Source organism: Canis lupus, chromosome 17 (assembly GCF_011100685.1).
Source record: "Canis lupus familiaris isolate Mischka breed German Shepherd chromosome 17, alternate assembly UU_Cfam_GSD_1.0, whole genome shotgun sequence".
Classification (NCBI taxonomy): Eukaryota; Metazoa; Chordata; class Mammalia; order Carnivora; family Canidae; genus Canis; species Canis lupus.
In genome coordinates this window covers 57,593,845-57,617,899 of record NC_049238.1, presented here as the reverse complement: position 1 = coordinate 57,617,899, position 24,055 = coordinate 57,593,845, and the positions used below count along the sequence as shown (strand labels likewise).

At 41.3% G+C, this 24,055-nt stretch overlaps 1 protein-coding gene and 1 long non-coding RNA gene across 2 annotated transcripts in view; one reads left to right on the top strand and one right to left on the bottom strand.

Moving 5' to 3' along the window:
- Nucleotides 1-4,914: 4,914 nt before the first annotated feature.
- LOC102154106 lies at nt 4,915-9,521 on the bottom strand. The gene is made up of 3 exons (XR_005372677.1): nt 9,388-9,521; nt 7,410-7,496; nt 4,915-6,884 (listed from the first exon to the last, which is right to left on the bottom strand). It is a non-coding gene; the product is annotated as an uncharacterized LOC102154106 (long non-coding RNA).
- NOTCH2 (notch receptor 2) overlaps nt 8,969-24,055 on the top strand; it is a 182,687-nt gene continuing 167,600 nt past the window's right edge. Inside the window, exon 1 of the mRNA XM_038561934.1 lies at nt 8,969-9,181. Within this exon, the coding sequence (XP_038417862.1) occupies nt 9,109-9,181 (73 nt within the window). The 5' untranslated portion in view covers nt 8,969-9,108. The remainder of the gene's footprint in view (nt 9,182-24,055) is intronic.

Below are 24,055 nucleotides of genomic sequence, written 5' to 3'. Positions count from 1 at the left end.
GACTTTTCTCTGAGATATATGGACAGGAAGGAAAGGTGGGAACATAAGAGCTGAGTTGTAAGGTTAAAGGAGACAGGTTGGGGGAGCCCTTTGTTGGTCTACCAGTATAGAAATGGGGAAGGCTAGGGACAATTTTACAGGGGAGGGGATATTTGACTTAGGAGATGTCTTTATTGAAGTGGGAAGTGAGGCCTTCTGCTGGGGAGGAAAGAGGGAACAGAAAGAGGGAAAGAAGCCCAAGGAGAGTGGTAAAGGCCTGTGCATGCCTTAGAAGTAGGGGGTGGGGTATTGAGGTTAGAGAGCAGCAGTGGGGGGTGGGAGCCGTTCTTTGGTGCTGATGCATTATAGCTGCACCCATTCATTCCACTGTCTTTGGTAATGGAAGCAGTATGGGTGGAGTGTCTGCAGGGGCTGTCTCTGCCCTACGATGGGTAACTCTGGATACAGATCCCAATATCAACATAGAAATCATTTTAGTTCTACCTATCATCTATGCTGGAATGTGACACAGACAATAACAATATTACAGAGGACAACCATGTAGCAAGACAGGTAAAGATTTATGATATATGACTTAACTGAGAAAGCAGGATACAAACTATATGTATGTCATGATTACAACTATTTGAAAGGTATGCATGAACACCTGAACAAAAAACACCAAAATGTTATCAGCAATGCTATTATAGGGGATTTTTCCTTTAATTTTTAAATACATATACAGTTAAAAATATGGAAATAAATAGAATTGGTTCTTTCCCTACTGCCTTTGTCTTTCCATCAGGTATTTTCAGGAGAGATAATTTCAAAATAAGAAGTTGTAGTGTAGAGCCAACTTACAGAGTTGCTTGAGCTTCTCTTATCTGAATGGCAGAGGCAGAGACATGAAATCCTTGAATTGCTCCAGGGTTGGAGGCTGGGAAGTAAGAGATTGGGCATCACGCTATAGGGGAGCACAAAGAAGGTGTGTGATCAAGCCCTTGTTTCAATAAACTTGGGAGATCAAGCCTACAATAAATGGTTAGTGGACAACCTATCCCATGCTCAGGTGAGGAGTCCAAACAATGGGTGGGATTGAATCTCTGAGGTAGAGAGACCTGTGGGCAGGCATACATACTTTTGCAAAGGTCACCTGTATGCCCCTGGAAGTGGTCAGATGGACCTGGGCTGTGCCATTGCTTAGCAGCTATGTGCTCTTGGGCAACCTCCCAGGCTTTGCTTTCTGCCTGTGACGTGGCAGTAATAATACGTACTGATAAGCTGGTTGGAGCTTTAAAAACAATAATGCAGGTGAAGTGCCTAATACAGTGCCTAGCAGACAGTGCCCCATTAAGGTTTCCTGCCACTATCTTTATTAATGTGATTAATGATTATTATTCATCAATATTTATGACAGAACTGATTTGCACTGGGGGCACTTTTTCGTTCTTTGAAGGGAATTCAGGAAGGTGTCCTCAGCGTGCTTCTCTCTCACCTCCTGAGCGATGCTATGGGTTCACTCCAGGCCTTCAGGAGGGAAGAAGGAAATATGCAAGGAGGCACTCCACATTGGTTCTTGTTTTGCTAGTATTTGTGCTACTTCCCCCCTTCTAAACAGGTGCGTATTACTCCAGAGTACGCTTTTACCTTCCTCTCCCACTCTTCTGTTTTTCTTCTTTTCAGCTCTTCTTACTTCCCTTTTCTCCCCTAAACCCGAAGTGGTGGATGAGTAAGGAACTACACTATCTTTTGCATGTTCCAAGTTGGCTTTTTGAAAGTTGAAGGCTTTCTCTCAGTTGTAGCACTTTGAGTTTACATCAGTCTGTGTTCCTGCTACTCATCCCATCACTTACATAGAAAAGGTCTAAGCCTCCAACTGCTGCCTTTAGTAAATGCTTTCAAATGATAGTCGTTTGTGGACAGGCAAGCATTCCAGGCCATGAAAGTTCAATTAAGGAAGGCTCTTTTGAGGTCACTGTATTTTGCAAAAGAAACCAACAGGGGTGTGAACTGTCCATAGGGCCCTTCTAGGCAACAAGGTGTATTTTCCAGGACTCAGATGTAGATCTTAACGTGGGAACCATTCTCTGTCCTGCTAGTATCTGTTCTTTTCTTGCTTAGATGTTTAATAAGTGGGATAAAAGGGGAAAAGTCAAAGTTTTGAAAGAGAAATGCTTAGACCAGTGGTTTGAGCAAAGAGAGCAGAGGAGTCATATCGCATTATTCTTAACAAAAATCAGAATGATTGAAAACAAAAAACACCTTCTGAATTCCAATTTTACGTTCTGTCCCACATTCATGAGTAATCATGACGTACTTTCAGCTTTATTGGAAACCCTATTTGTATATTTTCCAAGGTCATTACCTTCAGCAACAGATACTTGCTCTGAGCCCAACAATTACCACCTCTCTCTGCGCACATTAGCACACATACACACCACTGATTTGTACTTTCGTATAAAATTATTCTTTCCCTTTTTAATTAGAATGCTTTCAGGAGCAAACCCTGTTGTTAAGACCATGTATGCTTCCATTATAAATACCTGTTCCTAGCCATTAATTATCTCCTGATGAATTACTTAAGAAGATTTTTAAATATTTACTTTTAAAAGTGAGATTTCTTTTCCTTACTTGGGATACCCCCATCTTCATACTTAACCACTTTGAATTCCACATAATAAGAAAATGTTCCCTTTTCTTCTGCTTCAGGGGACTTAGATTTGATCTGTACTCAGTATGAAGGTTTTTTTTTTCATACTTTAAGGTGGAAACTTTCTGTTTTCCTGGACCTCACTGCTCAAGAATTTATTGGCTAATTGTGAGGGAAGAATATAAGAATGTTGGGTAGAAACAACTGAATAGTCTCTGAGAACAAATGCCTTAACATTTCATAAATATCTACAATTGCATAACCATTTTAGTGACTGAAGCACTGCGAGTCATCCAATAATATTGTGGTTTGATAATTACACAGTTGTGGATTGACACTGCTTTTGAACTGGGGAGACATCCCTGTGCATGCAGGCCAATCCTTTTTTGTGTCATTTTACATAAAGTGTATACATCCATTTAGTATTTGAACTGTAATACTTCCCAGGAGAAAATACTTCGAAATCTTTAAGTTAGGTAGTGCTAAGGTAAGCATTCCTGTACTAACTTTTCTGCTTATCTCATGGATAGTGAGAATTTTGGATTCCTAGTTAAGATACCATTCATCATGTAGTACATGCACATGAGGAACAATTCATTATACGAGGACTATTTTCTTAAATTTTCCTCTTCTTGACATCAATTAAATTGAAATAGCCACAGCCCTAAAAGGGCAACAATTTATCAAGAAGCCCAAATTATAATTTCTTATGTTATTTATACTCCTAATCAGATGAGCAGAAACAATTAGTTGAAAAGTCTGATTGGCTCCTAAGTGTCAGAACTAGTTCGAAATTTGAGATTAGCTCCTGCCTTCTGGAACTTGTCCTCTGTTTGAATGAACCTGGTCGACCTCTCAGAATGTGGGTCTTTATTGTGCACTTACTCCATGTTCTATGCAGGACAGCCAACCACCATGGAGTTACAAACATGAACGAGAAACAGTTCCTGTGCTCAAGCTGTTTACAGTCCAGCTTTATAGGCCACCTCAGTTCATTTATATCTCGTAGGCTGGGGACAGGATGAAATGAAAGTGACCTTAGAATTAATCAGTGCTCTCTACTCTCCTACAAGCCCCATGCTTTATCTCTGTTGTAGTTATGTTACTCTGGTTATGTTGGCCTTCCTGAATGCACTGCAATCTCCAGAGAACAGGGGCTGGGTCTGATACATGTCTGTATTGCCAGAGTCAAGGATGCACTTTGCAGAGGGTGAGATCTCAAAAAAATGTGTTTAAATCAAAGAATATATTTGCTTGCTTGGACTTCCTAATTACACTGAGTCAGTTTGTTTTGTAGCAATATGGCAGACTTGACCAATAAATGGTGAGGCTGGTGGACCTCTGCTCAGAGGTGCCCACACTAAAGATGCTCTTGGATGTGCTTCATTACTGTTGTAGGAGGAGACAGTAGAATGAGACTGAATAAGTCAGAAACAGCAGGAGTTTTGTCTCAGATGTTATTAATTACTTACTTGACCTTGGGCAAGGCATTTAAACTCTATCTCAGTTTCTTCATCTGTGAAATGGGTATAATAATGACTAGCTTGGCTGTTTCCCATGACTGCTCTATGAATCAAATGAGATATTATACTTAAAAGTGTTCTGGAAAGCACCGTACAAATGCAAGGTATTATTTTGCAAATAACTCTTCCTTTTTAATTCTTGCTTCCACTAACGCTTTATCATGCATCTCTGGGTTCCTGAGTTATGTGCTGAGATGTGTGGAATAGCTCAAGCAAAGCCTGATACGTACCCTAGAATGTCTTCTTCAACATCCACAGCATTTAGCTGATTCAGCCTAAGATTTTCCAAAAGACCTAGACAATTTTGCATCTCTCTCCCATTCATGTAGATATATATGCCCCTCATTCAGCATTTATTCAAAACATATAGTATGAGCACTTATGTGTACTACTGTGCTAGGAACCGGGGCAAAATGGACAACATAGGATTTCTGTCTTTGAGGAGTTTGGTAGTCTACTGGGTCTGAGAGAACAGACTTGGGAACAAATAAATGCCTAATTCAGCATTTGTTTTGGGAGGATATTTTACCTGTTTTTTTTTTTAAATTCTTTTTTCTTTTTTATTTATGATAGTCACATAGGGAGAGAGAGAGGCAGAGACACAGGCAGAGGGAGAAGCAGGCTCCATGCACCAGGAGCCCGACATGGGATTCGATCCCGGGTCTCCAGGATAGCGCCCTGGGCCAAAGGCAGGCGCCAAACCGCTGCGCCACCCAGGGATCCCTTTACCTGGGTTTTAATTAGTAAAGACATCTATGTATATTTTTAGTTTTGATGAAAATGAAAACTAGTGCTGGTCCTTATTCATGTTTTTCTACTGCTAGGGGTCTGTAGATTTTAATTGGGCCCCAGAGACTGAGGTTCTTCTGTTTATTTGTTTTCGGATGAAAGTTTGTGGGCTCCCATTTTTCTTTGATTCAGTAACATTACGAAACTTCAAGAAAAAGCAATAACTAATTAGTTATAGGATCACCTGAGTAGTTTCTTGCCAATTTCTCCTATAAAGTAGGATTTGCTTTGATTAGAAGTATGGTCCTGGGAAAGACCATTCCCAAGTCCAGCTGAGTAATTAAACTGCTGAGTAGTTTGGGGCTGACATCTCCAGGCAGATTCTGGCATTTCATGTCTTCGGCTGCTGCTCAAGTTTTGAGACACCACCAACCACATGATCCCCTGTCTCCTGACAGTCACCTAACTGCACACGATGGAATTTCAGCATAGCTTTGGGGAGAGCTCAACAGGAGAGAGTGTATTTCAGTGCACTTCCATCCTGCTAATCAGTCAGGGTTCTAAAGTCATCAATAGTTGCCTGGCTGCTCCACCCGAACATAGCTTTCCCTCTTTCAGCTATATTAGTCGCTTGTCTGTTTTATCTACTCTACCAAACCTTCTTTTCCTTCTCTTGTATTTCCTATATCTGAGAATAGCTCATGATGCTTTAAAATACTGAGGCCATTGCTGATTCTTTGATCTACATTCCCTCTCTCATCTCAACAATTACTGGCCTTGGGAGCCAATGCCCATCTTTTCTGCATCCCCACAGCTCCTAAGTTCCTATTTTGCCAATATAGGGGACAGGCGCAGGTCTTTATTGTTTGCCTGCCTCTGTACTTGCTCCCCATGTCTGAAAAAGCCTTTAGACCTCTCAACATGAGAAACCTTTTCTTCCTTACCAGATTAATCTTTCCATTCTTCAGTTCTCAGTGCAGCTGTTGAGGTCTTCCGGGAAGCCTTCCCTGCCCATTCCTAGGCTAGGAAAGGACTCCTAGACTGTCAGCTGTGAACACACAACATTCTACTCGTCATACTGGATTTTCATTGTTGGTTACTGGTCTGTCTTTATTCCTCAGCTACTCACACAGCATTTGGCCTATGGCAATATTCACCAAAATGCTACCTGATGAGTCAGACTGCCTTGTTCTCCTCTTCAATTTTTGTCAACTCCAGTTTCCCCTTGATTTTCAGCTCCCATTTTGCTTTGACTATTTTATATCCATGGCTTCCTTCAAAAGATGTCTTTTAAAACACCTCTTTGATCATATCCTTCTGCTACTTTCATTCATAACATCTAATCTTTTTCCTCTTACCTGTGTGGGAATGTATGCAACATTTAAAATTATAACAAATTCAACCAAAGTTATATGTGAACATAGTAATTGTTTTTCTTAAAACAGTCACCTTGGGAAACTGCATACCTATTTTCATTAGTCATAGCCACAGTCAGTTCTGGAGACACTCTTTGGGGATAAGTATCTTCACATTTTTATGAATATATTTTAATAGTGACAAATCCAGTCTTTGCAGGTGATGTTTAAAATTTGTATAGAGCCAAGTCACCATGAACTATATTTAGTGAGTAAAGAGAATGCTCTAACTGGCAACTCTATGGGTCAACTACTAAAAAGTAATGTTATTATCATTCTCTGAACATATTTGCACAAGGGAAATTCCAAAGCTATTTTGACTGATGATGTTATTTTTGAAAAGAGTTTCTAGCATCCCAAGGTGACTAGTCTCAATAATAGTACTTGCTAATTTACTGAAAAGTACTTATTCAAATCCAGTTTGGAACTTCATAAGCCTCTAATCATACCGACTTGCACTTGTTTACTGTTATTTTACATTCTAGTTCAAAATATATTATGTGATAGACACTGGGAATAAATAAGGCCATGGCCTTTGCCCATAAGGTCTTCTCCGAATTGGTTGAGGAGACAGAAATATCAGCAGTCCTGTGTAAAAAAAAAAAAAGAAAAAGAGAGAGAGAGATATTTTAATAAGTTAAGAGCAGTACAGTGGAAAGACTGTCTGTTGAGGGGCAGGAATTTGTTACAGTGTCAGCAAAGCCTTCTCAGGACTGAAGTATTAATGATGATTAGAAGTTCACTAAGAGAAGGAGGGAAGGGGATGACAAGAGTCCTTCCAAACCAAGGGAACAGAAGGTATAGAGACTGAAATAAGAAGATATATTTTGGGGGTAATCTCAAATTGTTCAATACTGTTATGGTGTAAAGTTCACAATGGGGCAGAGAGGATGAAAGATGGGGCCTAGTGAAGTAGAGGCCTTCTATTTACTGCTTTTAAAAGTTTGGACTTTATCCTGTCAAGTAGGGAGGGAGAGGCTCTGTGGGTAGGATTTTCCTTCCCAGTAGGATTGTAAACTCTCACATCCAATTAGTTACATAGGTTTGCACACACACCACCCCCCCCCCCCCATTGTCTCAGATCCATCTCTTCCTTTCCATTCTGACATTTACCTCATTAGTTCAGGCCTTCATCTCCCCACGCCTGGAGTGTTTCACTAACTCCTGACTGGTCCTCAGATTCCAGTTCGCCTTTTGCTCCTGACAATCAATTTTACACAGGATTATCAGAGGAACTTTCCTTTCCATCAAGTCTCACCCCTGTTCAAAAGCCTTCAGTGATTTTCTATGATCTGAGAGATAACTACTCTTCCCCCCCCCCCACCCCTTTCAGCTTGCCCTTTAAGATTTTACCAGTCTGGTCCCCACCCCCCTTCCCTCCTTGACTCCTGTCACTGCAAATAGTAGCAGAACTCACCTACTTATTCCCTTATCTGTACCTTTATTTTTATGGTGGCTATCCCCTGGAGTTTTACAACCACACAAATCTTTCTGCTTGTTTTGTTTTCAGCTCTTTTCTTTCACAATAGTAAGCCCACAGGTGCCCATGGAAGTATTTCCCACTCTCCTGCCCTGGAAGTAACCACTATCCTGCTTATATTCTATTACTCTATGTTGTGTGTCGTGCATCCATGGGTGGGATTTAGGTTGTTTCCAGTTGTCGGCTTTTACAGGGATTCAGAGTGTCATAGATGCTAATTGTCCGCTTTTTACAAACAATGTGACCACGAATATCTTAGCAAAACCTTCCCTGAATCCTGCAGGATTTCCCCTCAAAAGTAGCTTGTGCAGGGGCATCTGGGTTGAGCGTCCGCCTTTGGCTCAGGTCATGATTGAATCCCGGGGTCCTGGGATTGAATCCCGCCTCAGGCCTGCTTCTCCCTCTGCCCGTCTCTCCCTCTCTCTCTGTGTCTCTCATGAATACATAAATAAAATCTTAAAAAAAAAAAAAAACAAAAAACCAAAAAACTAGCTTGTGCATCCTGCATCTTCCGTATGATCCCTTTGTGCTGAGCACACTGCTAACTAAGAAGTATTTGCTGAACGAATGGATGGATGGATGCGCGGTGCAGCACGGCCCAGTCGACGGCCCGGTTCCTTTTCGGTGGGCTTTGGCCTGAGCCCCCACCCCGGGCCCTCCCTTGGCGGCGCTGGCCCTTCCTTCCCTGCCGCATTCCTGCAGGCGGCCGGGGGCGTGCAAGTGTGGGTGTGCGGGGGCGAGCCCCACGTCCCTGGACGACTCCGTCTCTCCGCGCAAGTTCACGACGGCCGCCCCGGCGTCTCAAGTTCAGGGGCCTCTCGGCGCCTCCCCCCGCCGAGGCCGGGCTGGCCGCGCGCCGACGAGCCAGGGCGCCCGGGGACCGCCGCGGGGGGAGAAGCGGGGGGAGAAGCGGAGGGTCCGGCGGCGGCCTCGGCGGAGATCCCTCCGCGCGCAGCCCGGGCCGGCGCTTCTTCCTGCGGGAAACCCCTGGGTGCCGCGGGCGGCGGGTCGGGCCCGGCGACAGGGGGCGGGGCTTGCGGGGAGGAGGCGGCCGAGGCGGAAGGACACACGAGGCTGCTTCGTCGCTCTGCCGAGAAAGTTTCAGCCGAACTTCGGGCGGCGGCTGAGCGGCGGCGGCGGCCCGGGAGCGGCAGGCGGGCGCGGCGGGGCGCGGGGGGCGCCGAGCGCCCGATCCTCGGCGCGCAGCGTGAGGCCGGGAGCCGCCGGAGCGGCGGGAGGAGAGGAGCGTGCGGGGGACCCTCTTTGGGGACCCCCTCCTCATGTGGATCTGCGCGGGCGGCGGCGGCGGCGGCGGCGGCGGCGACCGAGAAGATGCCCGGCCTGAGCCCCGCTCGGCTGTGGGCGCTGCTGGCGCTCGGGCTGAGCTGCGCGGCCCCCGCGCGCGGTGAGTATGGGGCCGGGGTCGCTGTCCGCTGCGCCGAGCCACCTGGGGCGACCGTGCCCGCGCTCCCCACCCGCTTCCCGTCCTCCGCGCTGGGGAAGGCCGGGCCCCGAGGAGGCCCCTCGGTCCCCCGAGGTTGGACACCGCCGGGGCCGCCTCCTCCGCACTCCCCGCTGCCCCCACGCCCCTTGGCCGCCGGCCCCACTCACGCCTCCGCGGTGGAAGGGGGGCCGGGCCACGAGCCTTGAGACTCGCTCTCCAAGTTCTTGGGTTCGGGCAGTTGGGCTGTTGTGCCTTGTGGTTCCGCGTGTCCTGGGGCCGAGCAGCCCGAGACGACCCCCGCCCCCCCGGCCCCCCCGCCCCCCATCCCAGGCCGGGGACCGCAGATGGGCCGAGCAAAGGAATGCGGGCTCCGGCGTGCAGGGAGGGGGCAGGGCCTGGAGCGCAGCCGCTTACACCTTCCCTGCCAGCCGGAGGCACCCCCCGGGTGGGTGGGCTTGCTTCGGGCGGGGGCAGGGTCTCGTGGGGCGCCCGGGTCCTGACACCCCAGTCCCCGCTCTCGGTCGGTCCGCTGTGTTTTGCCGGAGTCTTTGAAAGGTGGAGGCAGGAGCCGTAGGGAGGCCGGTGTGGCTGCATGCGGAGCCACATGATTTAAAAATCTCAACTGCTGTTATTCTTTCCGAGGCGCTGAGCTCGGGCGCTGTTTGAGAGTCTGTGTTCGGCCCCAGGAATGTGGTGTGACGATCACCAACTCCTCCAACCTGGCAGCAGCGTTTGCTGCTCTTCTGGCGTGGTGGGGGTGGGGCAGGGGCGGGTGAGGAAAAGTGGATACGTCGATTCAAAGTGCTTCCTTGGAAAGCCTCTCTATGGTTGGATATTAGCAACCATCTTTCTGAACACGGTTGGACCAAGGAAAGGAAACCGAATCACGTCTTATGCATCCCACCCACGATCTTAGATTCCGAATTTCTTCAGACTGTTCAGTAGAAAGAGCGCGGCTTTTGCAGCCCTCTGCAATCCTGGGTTCAAATCCAGCTCTGCGGCATGAACTCACCAATCAAGTGAGAATGAAATTACCCAGCTAATAGGATTAATTAAGAGAATGTATATTAAACCCATGGCAGGCAAAAGGTACTCAGAAAGTCCTTTCAGGGCAGGACCGTGCTTTATTTTTTATGAACTCTGCTTCCAGCGGGATGGTAGCTTGTGCATGTGATAGGGTCTTCTTTTCCTTCTTTTCCTTCTTTTCAGCTTCATCTGAAGGAAGATTTTACCTTTACTAACACACACACACACACACACACACACCACAAAACAAAAAAACAGCTGATCCAAGAGCTAAGTCTTTGCAATGAAAAAGTTATGAGTTTTAGAAACGTTTGCTCTTTGTTCATTGTTAACAGATAGTTGGCATGCCAATCACAGATGTTTAAACGAGAACAAGTTTTTTTTTTTTTTTTTTTTTTAAATCGCGGTACTGAGTTGTTTAGCACCAACCAGATCCGTCTTGGAAAGCTCACATCCCATGCACCTCTGTGTCCCTAAGAATTTCAGAAGTGGACCAGGAGGCTATGTGATGATGAACCAAAATCATTGTTTTGGAAGAGTTTAACAAAACAGGATGACATTTTTGCCTTTGATTTTTCTTTTGAGTGGAAAGCTTGACTGCAAGTGTAGATTTAGAATAAAAAGGAGTATAAACAGTGGGCTAGTCTGAGGATTACAATCCTTGGTTTCTACCATTAACTTGCTTTAGTAAATAACTTAATCTTCATGATCAGTAGTCTCCTTACCTATGAAAAGAACTAAAGAAGTGATCTCCTTTAGAGAGTTGCAGGGAATAATAAATATGATTGCAAGGCGATTTGCAAAATTAGGTGTTAAATGGTTAAGACTGATGTCAGAAATAGGATTTCTCTGGCAATGTAGGGCTTCTCACATTCTAGGACCTCAGTACATAGAATATCCTTTTCTATACTTCTATACTGATGAGGTATTGCTATTACCAGCTAGCTCTTAGGTGGACAAGTTGAGAGTTACCTCAGAGGACTAGATATGGGTATTTTTTTTAGGCAGGAGTTCTTCAGATACTAAACTACTGCAATAAAAGATATTTAAAAACCTGTTTTTTGGTACAAATCTTCAGTCTTTTCAGAGTCTAGCGGTGGAGGCTTCTTCAATCTTCTTAATCTGTTATCATTGTTTTTGTCAAAGTACTGCACTCTTTCAAATTTTTGAGTGTTCCTGTATTTGGAATTATGGCCAATTGTTAATTTAAATGTCACTTGAGTTTCTAAGGCAAGAAGCAGTCAACCCAGTTGTCATTGTCAAACAGCTATCCAAAACCACCTCTTGCTCCTTGTTTTCTTTTACTTTGCAATGGGAAGTGTTTTCCGGGTTTTGTAGCCTGCTAGATAATTTCTCAGCCGAATTCTCTTGCTTTATAAAAAAAAATCACAAAGAGGAATGTTTTTTCCCTTTCAGATGAAGATGAAGTTTAGACTATTTTCCTTTTTCTTTCTTGTTCTTTCTGTATTATTAGTCTCTTTTGCAGGGGCAGTGGGTGGGAGGAAGGAGAGTGATTATCTTTTGTCTCTCTTCTTTTTCCTGATGTTTTGTTTTTTAAAAATATTTATATACATCTCCTTGGCATCCCTCTGCACTATTCCCATACTACTGTGTCTTCCAGAGGCTTTCTGTGGTATCGAGGAGTAATTTCTGGTTTACCTGAATTGTATTTGCTGACTTCAGGACCTTTAGAAAATGTTTAAATTCAGTGGGATATGCTTGGATGCTTCAGAGCAGCCTTACAATACATTTTAAAAATATCACACCCACAGAAATTCTATTTTGCCCACAAAATTTGCATCAATCTAGTTCCCACTCTGATGCCATTCCTAGTGGTTCTCCTTACCCCGTCCCCTATGATAGAACAAAGCTCAATATCCTGGTTGCATCAAAATCAGCTGAGGCAACTCTTGGACTCAACACTCAGTGATTATGATACAGTAGGTCTGAGAATCTGTATTTTTCAAGGTTTATAGTAACTTGTTGGAACCCCACTGATAGTTCATTATTCTGTCTTCAACTGTGTATATGGGGATCTTTCCTTCTTAATTTTAATAATTGACAGAATTAATCTAACCTTAGTCAACTATTCCAGTATCAAATATTCCTCCACTGTCAAAGATTTTTTAAATCGTTAATATAAAAGCTATTGAGTATAATGCTATTTCTTCTTGTTCATCTGGACACAATGGGTCCCCATTGTCTCTTTAGAAGGGCTTCTTATATTTGAATGATATGTTATAAATCCTCTCCCTGATCCTTTTCTTCTGTGTTGTCTTTTTTTCAAGCTTCATTCATATATATAATTTTGGACTCCCTTTATTTGTCCTTAGTGGTTTTAGAGTAAAAAATCCTAAGCCATGATTTGAATGAAAATGTAAGAGATTTTACATTACCCTTATATTATGTTTCCACTTGTTATTTAAGTGCTTTCTTTCTTGACATCTCTACGTGGATGCCACAACTTGAACCTTTCATTTTCCTACTATTTTTCCTTATTCTCCTTCTTCTCCTTCTCTGCAAATGATTTGACACCAAAGGTTTTATTTTCTTCTACTCTTTTTTTAAAGATTTTATTTATTTATTCATGAGAGACACACAGAGAGAAGCAGAGACATAGGCAGAGGGAGAAGCAGGCTCCCTATGGGGAGCCCAATGTGGGATTCAATCCCATGACCCCAGGATCACCATTGGAGCCAAAGGCAGACCCTCAACCACTGAGCCACCCAGGCATCCCTGTTCTACTCTTCTATTTTTATTAGTCTAACATATGTATAATATTTTGGAAAGATCACTGGACTGGGAACCAGAAGACCATCATTCTCCTCCAGGTCTGTATTTGATTAGTAGTATAATCTTGTGGGAGGGATTTTGTGCCTCCATTTGCTCAGGTATGTTGTCCATAGTCACTGAGCCAATTAGAGTCAAGTAGAATTTCTCTCTTTTGGTCTGCAGTCCATGCCTCCTTCACACTCCACACCACTTCTGTCTTTTTACAAATGAACTCATGTACACGGAAACACTTAGAACATCCTCAAGTGCTTATTGTTAATATGTACTTCTTGAGGAAGAGAACTGTGTTTTCATTTATGTGTTTTTTTCTAGTATATTTACCCTGTACCTGGCACAGTGCCTTGGCATCTAATAGATACTTAATATTTGTTCAATTGAACAATTACTTTTAATTATTTTCCTTTTCTTTTTAAAAAGATTTTGTTTATTTATTCATGAGAGACATAGAGAGGCAAAGACATAGGCAGAGGGAGAAGCAGGCTTCCTGCAAGGAGCCTGATGTGGGACTTGATACCAGGATCCCAGGATTACAACTGAGCCAAAGGCAGATGCTCAACCACTGAGCCACCCAGGTACCCCACTTTTATTTTCTTATTCTGAACTACTATTGTACTCCAAGACAGTTATTTATTTATTTATTTATGATAGTATTTTCCAGATACATTGCTTATGTTACATTTGGGGAAAAAACAATTGTTTCCCTTCCCCTGAAGTTTGATTAAACTTGCCATTTTGAATTTGTGTGTGTGTGTGTGTGTGTGTATGTAGTTTCTTCTTTCTCTTTTTTTTTCTGATCACTTCTGCAAATCATAAAGGTCACTTTGACTTTGGAATTTAACCTCAAAGGCACTGGCATCCACCCCCTGCCTCTTACTTGAGCTGTTTCTACAGTTTCCTGTATTACTATATTATGAGACCAGCAATTTCTGTTATTTTGCTCAGAATTGCCACACTTTATTGTAATTTGGTCATTTGGGGGATTATTGGAATAGTTTTAAAATTAGAGTTAACTAAGTTTATGCTTGTTTTGATGATTTTTTTGAGTTTTTTTACATTATGAGCTGAATATTGCAAACTAGTATTAGACTAAGAGGATGCATACATTTAATAAAGTTTGTTTTTTTTCCTACCAGAGAAGTTCCCTAAAAACCACTACCACCAACAAAACTCTAAAGATGAGATGTGATAAATGAAACTTTGAGAGAACCATATAGTGCATGAGCTATCTCTGCAACACGATTTGCTCCTTGAGGGTAGACACTGTCACACACATCCCTTCTCTGGTACATAAAATTTGTCTGGCATATGCCAAACATGTAGAGTCATCCAAGCAGCAGGTTGGCTTTGTCACAGCACCTGTGACTCCTGCTCTGTCCTCCCCACCTTTGGGACATTCTAGAGAAGAGGCTGATGGTGATCAGGGGTGTGTCTTTATGCTCTTTTCTCCTTTGAAGAGAAGAGATCAGTTGAAAGCTGACCTCACCTACAGACATTTATGCTATCTCTTTTTGTTAATTAATGGGTAGCTGAAATTTTCCTCTTTGTTGACCTATGTGTTGGCAGAAACTTTAAAATTCATCTAGTCCTTCTATCCTTTCCTTACTGGATCTGCTCCTCTTACAACATCCTGGTCAAGAGGTAGCCTACCTTCTTTATGCTTTAACAACTCTTGTGGTATCTCCCTGCCTTTGGAGGCAGCTTCGTTCATCTCTGGACAACTCCGATTTTTAGAAAGATTTTCTTATATTCAGTTGTAATCTGTCTTCATATGACTTGTGCCCATCGGCATCTTCTCAGGAATTTCCCTTATAGAGTTCTGAGACCTGCGCGAGTGACAAGGATCCAAAGGGGCACTCTTTACTGAACTGTTACCTACACCTCCATAAAAGGTTAGACCTAGTAAGGAGCACAGAGATGATTCCATCTGGAGTGTTTTCCTGGAGATTCTGATTCAATGGGTCTGAATAGTAACTGGGAATGTGTATGTTTAAGAAATAGCCAGTTAATTTTTGTATTAGGGAAGTTTGGAATCATTGCAGAGTGAATCTGGAGAAATAGGATTTTTTGGTTTAATTTTTGTTTGTTTGTTTGTTCTATGATGGTACTTAGAGATAGGTTGCTTTGCCTGGGTCTTGTGATCATTTTTTACCCTTGAAAGTGCTTGCTTCTTGCTAAATGCCTAGCTTGCTGGGGGTTAGCTCTGATATCCCCAAAAGGCTAGTAAAGTTGTTTATTTTGTCTTAAAAAAATAATCTACAAACTGTTCAGAATCTTAGGGCTGCTGTGTATGTGTTGTGTGTGATTTGGCCTCCTTATCCCTTCATCAGAATGTTACCAGAGATGTTCCATGGTCTTTTTGGAGTCCACTAAGGAATTCTGTCCCTAGTCCTTGTGAATGACACTGCCTTTGAGGATGTCTGCTTTGTTAACCTATGAACACACATCTGGTGTCAGGGATTTCCTTCAGATATGTTAGCGCAAAAAGATTTAAAAGTCACTTATTTCAGGCAGTCCTGCCTTTGGGCTGTCTGGGCAAGTTGAAAAAGGAAGGAGAGTGAAGAAGGAACCTAGGATCTCTTGGGCAGAATAGAGCATTTTGTAAGAAGGGGCCCAGAAGTGCTCCTCTAATAAAGATGCTTAGTATTGCTGTCTTTTGTAGGAACTAGAAAGTGGCTTCAAATCTGAAAGGATAGGCTCTTGGCCTCTGGATGAGACAAACTGCAGTGTTCTTTTGTTAGGGGAAGGGGGTTTGCCGTAAATCTGTTCTTTTTGCCCTCCTCTCCTTTCTGAGGCAAACACCAGTTGTGTGGCAGAAAATACATTGTGACCTTAAAAAGAAGAGTAAAACCAAGAAGGGGCGGGTAATAAAAACCATAGCTTGGAGTGAGAAAAGTGAGGTAATCATTGTATTAATTTATTTATATGTGTAAATATGGAAGTTCTATATACAACTCTGGTAGGAACCCTAATTATTGGCTTTGAGATTTGTTATCTTTGTAGCTCTCCTGTCCCAGTCATGTATTAAGGAGGACTGTGGTATGTTGTTATCCTTAATTTGTGTGTTTCATCATGTGGTAGGGAGTAAAGGGTATTCTGCTTTGGTAGATGTGGGAATCATTGACCAAGCAGAAGATAGGGGCCTGCCCCCAAGGAGCAGACATCATCATGGAGATAAGACAGATGAGCACACAATTAGGAATATGAAATACAAGTCATTTAGGTCACTTATCTATGGTCTCAGAAAGCAGCTTCCTGCAGTCAGGGTGACTAAGAGCTGTAGGGTCTGGGGAAGTAAGCTGCAGGTCTATTAGGACACCCCTGCTGGGAGTCTGCTATTCTCCCCTTTCTCTTTTGTAATTTAGAAGTATCAAAACTTAACTTGGGGAAAAGATAAAGACCTCTTTGTCTATTAGGGGGTCTAAATGTAAATTTGGGACTGGTTGTGGTATGTATTATGTCTGTCAGTGGGTTTGTGGCAGAAGAGAGGGCTGTGTTTTTAGTCCTGGATGTCAGGCCTGATCTGGGATGAGTCAAGGTAGAGATACCTTCCTTCTTTGGAAGCTCTAGTTCTCAGTGGCAGTAGCTGAAGGAATTTCTTGTCATGGCCAGGCAGTGACAGAGGTTCAGTATGGACACACCCAGAGCTGCTGCCTCAGGTGGCATTGATTAATCACCCCCTCTGCTTGTCTTGGCAAAACCCTGTTCTACCAGCTCCTTAAAGTTTGTGTTTTACTAGATAATGACTGAACAAAGTCTTGGGGGTCATTTTACTGTCCCTTGCCACTCTTGAATGGCAGACCAGTTGCCGTGGTTCAGCTCTGGTACCCTTGGTCTTTGGCCGTTCAGCAAGGGGCCTTGGTCTTTCCTCCCCTTGACTGAAGCACCTTCCCTAGAGGTCTGCTTGAGGCAGTTTCTGGTCTTCAAGTCAGTTCCTCTCAGAATATTGGCGCCTAGGCAGTAACTCCAGTTCTTTGAACACATCAGCCAAACATCATGCCAAGATGGACTCATCGCTTCACAAAGACAGGTTGGATTTATGGGTGTTGCAGAACCTGTTTCTGTGTTAAGACTAGCTCCCCCACCCTTATATACATTTAATCATATGAAGAAAGCATCTGTGTATCTTACAAAGTAAGGAGAACATGACTATAATATTTTGATTAGAGTTGGATATCGCCCCCTTAATAATATGTTGTCTTTTAACAAGTAGCATCACTTTAAAATACAACTTTGCTTGCTGGATAAAGTGTTGTACAAGAAGCTGTGGTTACATTCTCAAGTATACTATCTTGTTCAGAGGCAGGTGCATTTTAAAATTGTTGTTTGCTTCTTTTTCATTTCTTTTTACTCTCATGTGTCTTGTGTTTTTTTTTTTTAACGATTTTATTTATTTATTCATGAGAGACACAGAGAGAGAGAGAGAGAGAGAGGCAGAAACATAGGCAGAGGGAGAAGCAGGTTCCATGCAGGGAGCCTGATGTGGGACTTGATCCCAGGACTCCAGGATCACGCCCTGGGCCGAAGGCAGGTGCTAAACTGCTGAGCCACCCAGGGATTCCTCTCATCTGTCCTTTGAGGAGATTCTGAAGTTTTTAAACCTTGAAGATTAAATAGTCTTTTTAAACTAGACCCTAAAAGGGAAAGGATTGCTAGACTGGCATATTTATTCAACATTCAAATAAGAATAATTGAATAGTGTTTATTCACTAATATTTTATGTTGAATTTCTGAATTTGAATATTCAGAAAACTAGATAGTGCTAATGTGTTAACTTCTCTAAATGGTAATTGTAATAAGCTGCAAAGAAATTAACTCTGCTTTCACATGCTTTTGTCTGTCCAGAAAGTGTTGAGACTCACTGAAGTTTGAGGATGTGTATATTTTGATTATGATATTTTATTATATTTTTCTTTGCTATGAACATGCTTTTATTTATTTGCTAGGTCTTCTTTAATTGGAGATGTTAAGGACATTTACTTAATTACATTTAAAGCACTTTCTAATCTTTATGAGGATTATTATAGGAAAAACATATTTTGTGAATCATGCAAGTCCTTGGTCGTATGTTAGTATTGAAAGTAAGTTACAATATTTCATGAATCCTATGACATACTTCCTAAGAGATTTAAGGAAAATGGTTATAACTAAAAACAAAGATTGTAATATTTTAAGGTAGGTTTACATAGTAACAATTAATTCTCATGTTATACCTAATTAACTTATACAAGATTTTTTTGGGGGGAGGGGAAGGTTACTTAAAAAGTAATTATATTTAAAAGTAGTTAAAGGCATTGACAAATCTAGAAAAGTGTGAGAAAAATATTCACAATCATACCACTGTTAATATTTTGGTGTACATCTTTTGGTCTTTTTTTTCTACCTTTAGTTTTAAAATGTTGATTCATAATATAAACACAATTTTCTGTACTTTCTTTGATGATTATGAATATTTTTCATATTTTCAAGCACTTTTTATAAATTTTTATTGATTAAATAATGTTCTTATTTTTTAAAAGACTTTTTAAAGGTTTATTTTAGGGGGAGGAGGGGCAGATGGGGAGGAGGAGAGTCTTAAGCAGACTCTGCACTGAGTGTGGAGCCTGATGCAGGGCTTGATCATATGACCTGAGCTGAAACCAAGAGTTGGGTGCTTAACTGACAGTGCCACCCAGGTGCCTCAATAATATTCTTATTAATAGGGTTATGATGTTTTGGCCATTCTTTGGTTTGGTTGCTTATTTAATTGGTTTCATTTTTTTTTTCTGTATAAATGATACTGATCCTCTTCATACAGAAAAAGACGTTCCTCATTAGGATTTTTCCTCATTAAGCTAGATTTGCAGAAGAAGAATTTCTATGTCAAAGAGTGATTTTAAAAAATAGGGATACAGAAGGTAAAAACAAACTGGAAAACATAAAAGAAAATTAAAATCTCCAATAATTCCATCACCTCCAACCAAAACCCATAGTTAATATTTTGATACATTCTAGACAGTTTTTTTTTCCTGTGTCTATCATTGCAATTGGGGGTTTTAGCATACGTATAGCTTTATCATCTGCTTCTGTACTACTTAAAATATTGTGAATATTTTCTTATATATATATGTTCTTTAAGAATATGAAAGGCTGCATATTGTTCTGTCTTAAGAATCAGCTATATATATAACTTAAACTGAAATCAATTCTTAGTTTCTAATTTTTTAAAAAAGATTTTATTTATTTGAGAGAAAGAGTGAGTGAGAGCATGAGCAGGGGGGAAGAGGCAGAGGGAGAAGCAGACTCCCTGCTGAGCAGGGAGCCCAGTTCAGGAGACCTGAGCCAGTGACAGATACTTAACCGACTGAGCCACCTAGGTGCTCCTCTAATTTTTTTCATAATTATAAATAATGTTACAATGAAATTCTTATATCTAAATTTTGGTAGGAATATTTATTTTGTTAACACTAAGCTCTCAGAAGTCAAGTTGTTATGTCAAAGAATATGGACCTTTTTGTGACTCTGATACTGCCAAATTCTCTTCCATATAGTTTGACCAAGCTATACTTCCATCAGCAGAATATGAAACCGTCAGTGTTGCCAACTATGTTCAACAGTAGTTTTTATTTTTAAAGCTTTTAACCAATTTGATAAATGGTAAATGCTACCTGACCTTAATTTGCCTTTCTGATTACACAGTGATATTGAATCATTTTTCATATGGTCAGTGGCCACTTCTTATTTACTTATTTTTATAAACTGTGTCTTTTACCCCTCAAGGCAATCATTTTTTGGTTACTGATTGAAAAAGCTATTTATATGAAAGATATTAGTCCTTTCTTTGTCTTAAATGTGTTTATGGACAAAAGTATTTATGGACAGGTTAAACTACGTAATATCAAATTGCTACAAATATATATGTATTTTTCTTCCAAATGTTTATTTAAATTCTAGTTAGTTAACATATAGTGTTATATTGGTTTCAGGAGTAGAATTCAGTGGTTCATCGCTTACATATAACACCCAGGGCTCATCATAACAAGTGCCCTCCTTAATTCCCATTACTCATTGCTACCAATATTGATATCAAAAACCATATATTTAATTAATTTTTTAATCCTTTGACTTATAATGAGCTTGGTCAGTTTTCTTTGTATTTGTTAACTGCTATTTTCTTTAGATACTTTAAAATTCTAATCTGACCAAGCTATCAGTTGTATGTGCTCAGGAAATGCACTTTAACATTTTATAAAAAGATACTAGAGGAAAACAGTAAATTATGGAGCTAAATATGTGATTTTTGGTGGGTTGAGGGTAATCTGTCTGTATCCTGTCTTCCTGAATAATCAAGATTTTTGAAGTATGTAACATCCCTGAAAGGCAGGACTAGTGCACTACTAAATCTGACATTTTGACCTAATTGACAGTTGTATTGTGGTCTAGCCAGTCAGTTTGGTCAGACAACAGGATGACTAAGATTCCCTCCCCTCTCTCCTCACCAAATTGATTAGTTGTGGGACAGAGCTGACTGAATCAACCTGTTGTTTTGGCACCCCATGGACACCACCTGTTTGTTCCATTTCTTCCTCTAGCCTCCTACTGCCCTAGTGCAGTGCTGTGTGCACAGTGGGTAGGAGATCAATGTTGTTGCTGAAGAATGTTGCAATAAAGAAGAGTAGACTGCTTGTTTTTCAAGCTTGTATGTTCTTAAGGTACCCTGCTGTTTTGGACATTAAGAGCTCCAGCTGAACTGTTGTATGTGGAAGCCCTGCAGGTCTTCAGTGTTTGATTCAGAGTAATTTCAAGCAATATGAATGCTTTCTTAAGTATCATTGGAATTTACTGGGCTGGTTGTTTGCCAGCTATTGCCATATTTAGCATGAAGAAACCTGGGGAACAGGGACATTTCTGACCAACCAAAGAAGGAAACCTTTCTAAAGTGGATTGGGACTCTTTTTTTTTTTTTTTTTTTTTTTTTAAGCTGTGGTTAAGAGAATGCCAGTTAGGAGTTTGGGTTTGTGTTCATTGGTCTTTGTTTCTATGCCCCATCCACAAAATTAATTTGAGTGGGAAAAGAGATTTGATAGTGAAGCTCTTTCTCACTCTGGAGTTTTAATACTGTTTCTAGGAGGAATTAGGGAATTCTTAAGCCTCCACTGAGAGGCTTAATCAGCAGGTGAAGCTGCTGATTAAAAACAAGGTAACGGGTATTTATTTATTCTCATCTTTCTTTCTTTCTTTTTCTTTTTTAAACGCTTTGACTCGCTCTTCATCTTTTATTAATTTTTTAAATATTTTTTAATTTATTTATGATAGTCACACACACACACACACACACACACACACACAGGCAGAGGGAGAAGCAGGCTCCATGCACCGGGAGCCCGACGTGGGATTCGATCCCGGGTCTCCAGGATCGCGCCCTGGGCCAAAGGCAGGCGCCAAACCACTGCGCCACACAGGGATCCCCTATTCTCATCTTTCTTCTTGAAGGCTTGTTCATTTTCTGCTTTGTCATGGTCTGAATTTATTTTGGCCCAGTTCTTTTCTCCATCCTTCTTTTGGAACCATCAGCCTTCCCTCTATGGCTTAAAATTTCTCTGCCTGTTTTTCCATTTTAAAGATGAAGATAGTATTTGGAAGGATCAGTCAGTATAACTAACATACAACTCATTTTCATAAAGTAAAACAACCTCAACATTTACATAGCAATGTAGAGTTTACAGAACCTTCTTATATAATTACCTCCTTTAATCTTCACAAAACTTTGGTGGAAACTGAGCCTCAGTGGAATACTGGCTTGTATACCATTGTTTAGCTCTAGATAGTAAGTGACAGAGCTTGGACTTAAACTTGTGGTTTGACTTTTTAAACCTCAGGTTTTTTTTTTTTGTTTTTTTTTTAACACTGTTGAATTCTTACTATGTGTCTGTCATTCTGCTAGGGCTTTACATATATTTCCTCATTTAATTTACATGGCTATCCTTTAGGGTAGACAGTATATAACCATTTTACAGATAAGGAAATTGGAACTTAGATTCATAGCTTTGGGTGTTGGGGTGAATAATGCAGCTAATGAATAATAGAGCTAGGATTCAAACCTCTATCTGGCTCCAGAGTCTCTGCAGTCAACTATGGCACTTTATGTACGTTCATACAGTTATCCTCACAGCAACCCTATGAGATGAGGAGTAGTAGGCTAAGTGGGGAAACTGAAGCTTATTAAATACCCAGGATAATGCAGTTAGTTAAGTGGTAGAGTTGAGATTTAAAGCTATGTCTATCTGTCTCAGAAATCCTTACTCATTCCAGTATACTAAAGATGCATGTTTTTATGGTATGTATAACTAAAAATTAGTTCATGAAACTGGCAGTTCTTTGAATGTAGAGGTCAGCTATTAGGAATTCTTTGTATTTTCTGAATATAAAAGAAATGGATGGACATTAGTTGACGCATGGCCCTTGACTTACTTTAGTTGATTTGAGTTACTGAGGATTCAGTAAATTAATGTGTTTAATGTAATAATAATTCATAATACAATGCCTGGCACATAGTAAGAGTACAGTAAATAGTAATTGTTGGTGTTATTTTATGTTGCAGTATGGACCTTTTTGTTGCTTTCATTTTAATCAAAAGTGGATGAGTTAGGTAGAATATAAGAAACAGCACGGAGGATCATAGGGGAAGGGAGGGAAAACTGAGTGGGAAGAAATCAGAGGGAGACAAACCATGAGAGACTCTTTTTTTTTTTTTTAAGACTTTATTTATTTATTCATGAGAGAGAAGCAGAGACACAGGCAGAGGGAGAAGCAGGCTCCATGCAGGGAGCCTGAGGCGGGACTTGCTCCCAGGACTCCAGGATCACACCCTGGGCTGAAGGCGGCGCTAAACCTCTGAGCCACCCGGGCTGCCCCCCTGAGAGACTCTTAACTCTGGGAAACAAACTGACGGTTGCTGGAGGGGCGGGGGTAGGGGATGGGGTAACCAGGTAATGGGCATTAAGGAGGGCATGTGTTGTGATGAGTACTGGGTGTTATATACAACTGATAAATTATTGAACATTACATCTGAAACTAATGGTGTTCTATATGTTGGCTAATGGAATTTCAATGAAAAAAAGAGTGGAATAAGTTATTTGGACCCTTGGTGAGAAATAGGAGCTTCACCTTTTCAGCATGTAGATTGTTCACTGGTTTTCAGTGATCCTGTTAATATTTAGGGGTACTGTATTGGAGTCTATTAATGGAGTGTATTTCTAAATTGAAGCAATTTTGTCTATTACACAAATTTCACTGATAGATGTTAACTTATTTCCCATTTTATTTATTTATTTTTAAAGATTTTGTTTATTTATTCATGAGAGACACAGAGAGGGGCAGAGACATAGGTAGAGGGAGAGGCAGGGTCCATGTAGGGAGCCCCATGTGGGACTCGATCTCGAGACTGTAGGATCATGCTCTGAGCCAAAGGCAGACAGTAAACCACTGAGCCACCCAGGCGTCCCCCCATTATTTATTAATCAGACATTTGTGGTTGGATGTTATGCTTACTACAAAAACTGTGATTTTTCTGAGGTATATCTTTAAGGATAATATCAGGTCCAACTCCATTGTTCCCCAGTTTCATATGATATGGCAAATATCACATGCCATTCTGTGTCACCATGTGGAATACTAGTCTAAACCTAAAATATTTGATGTTTTAATTAGCCTTATAGCACTTTAATGGACTATCTCTCTTAGGCATTCTGAAATAATAAAAATATCCTATGGTCTTAACACCTTTAGAGGCTCCTGGAGATTTTGAGATTCCAGGTGTTTTATAGGTGGAGAAAACTAAAGCCCAAAGAAATGAGTGGCCAAAAGACCCAGAGCTAGGTCAAGGTTGGGGCCTGAATCCAAGCTCTTGTTTTCTAGTCAAGTGATCTTTCCTGTGCATTCACTACTCAAATGATCTATCAGTATGTCAACCACCTTTTTTTTTTTTTTTTGAGATCTGAAAAGGGAATAAAAGAGTGGAAGAGTAGGGGAGAGGAGGGG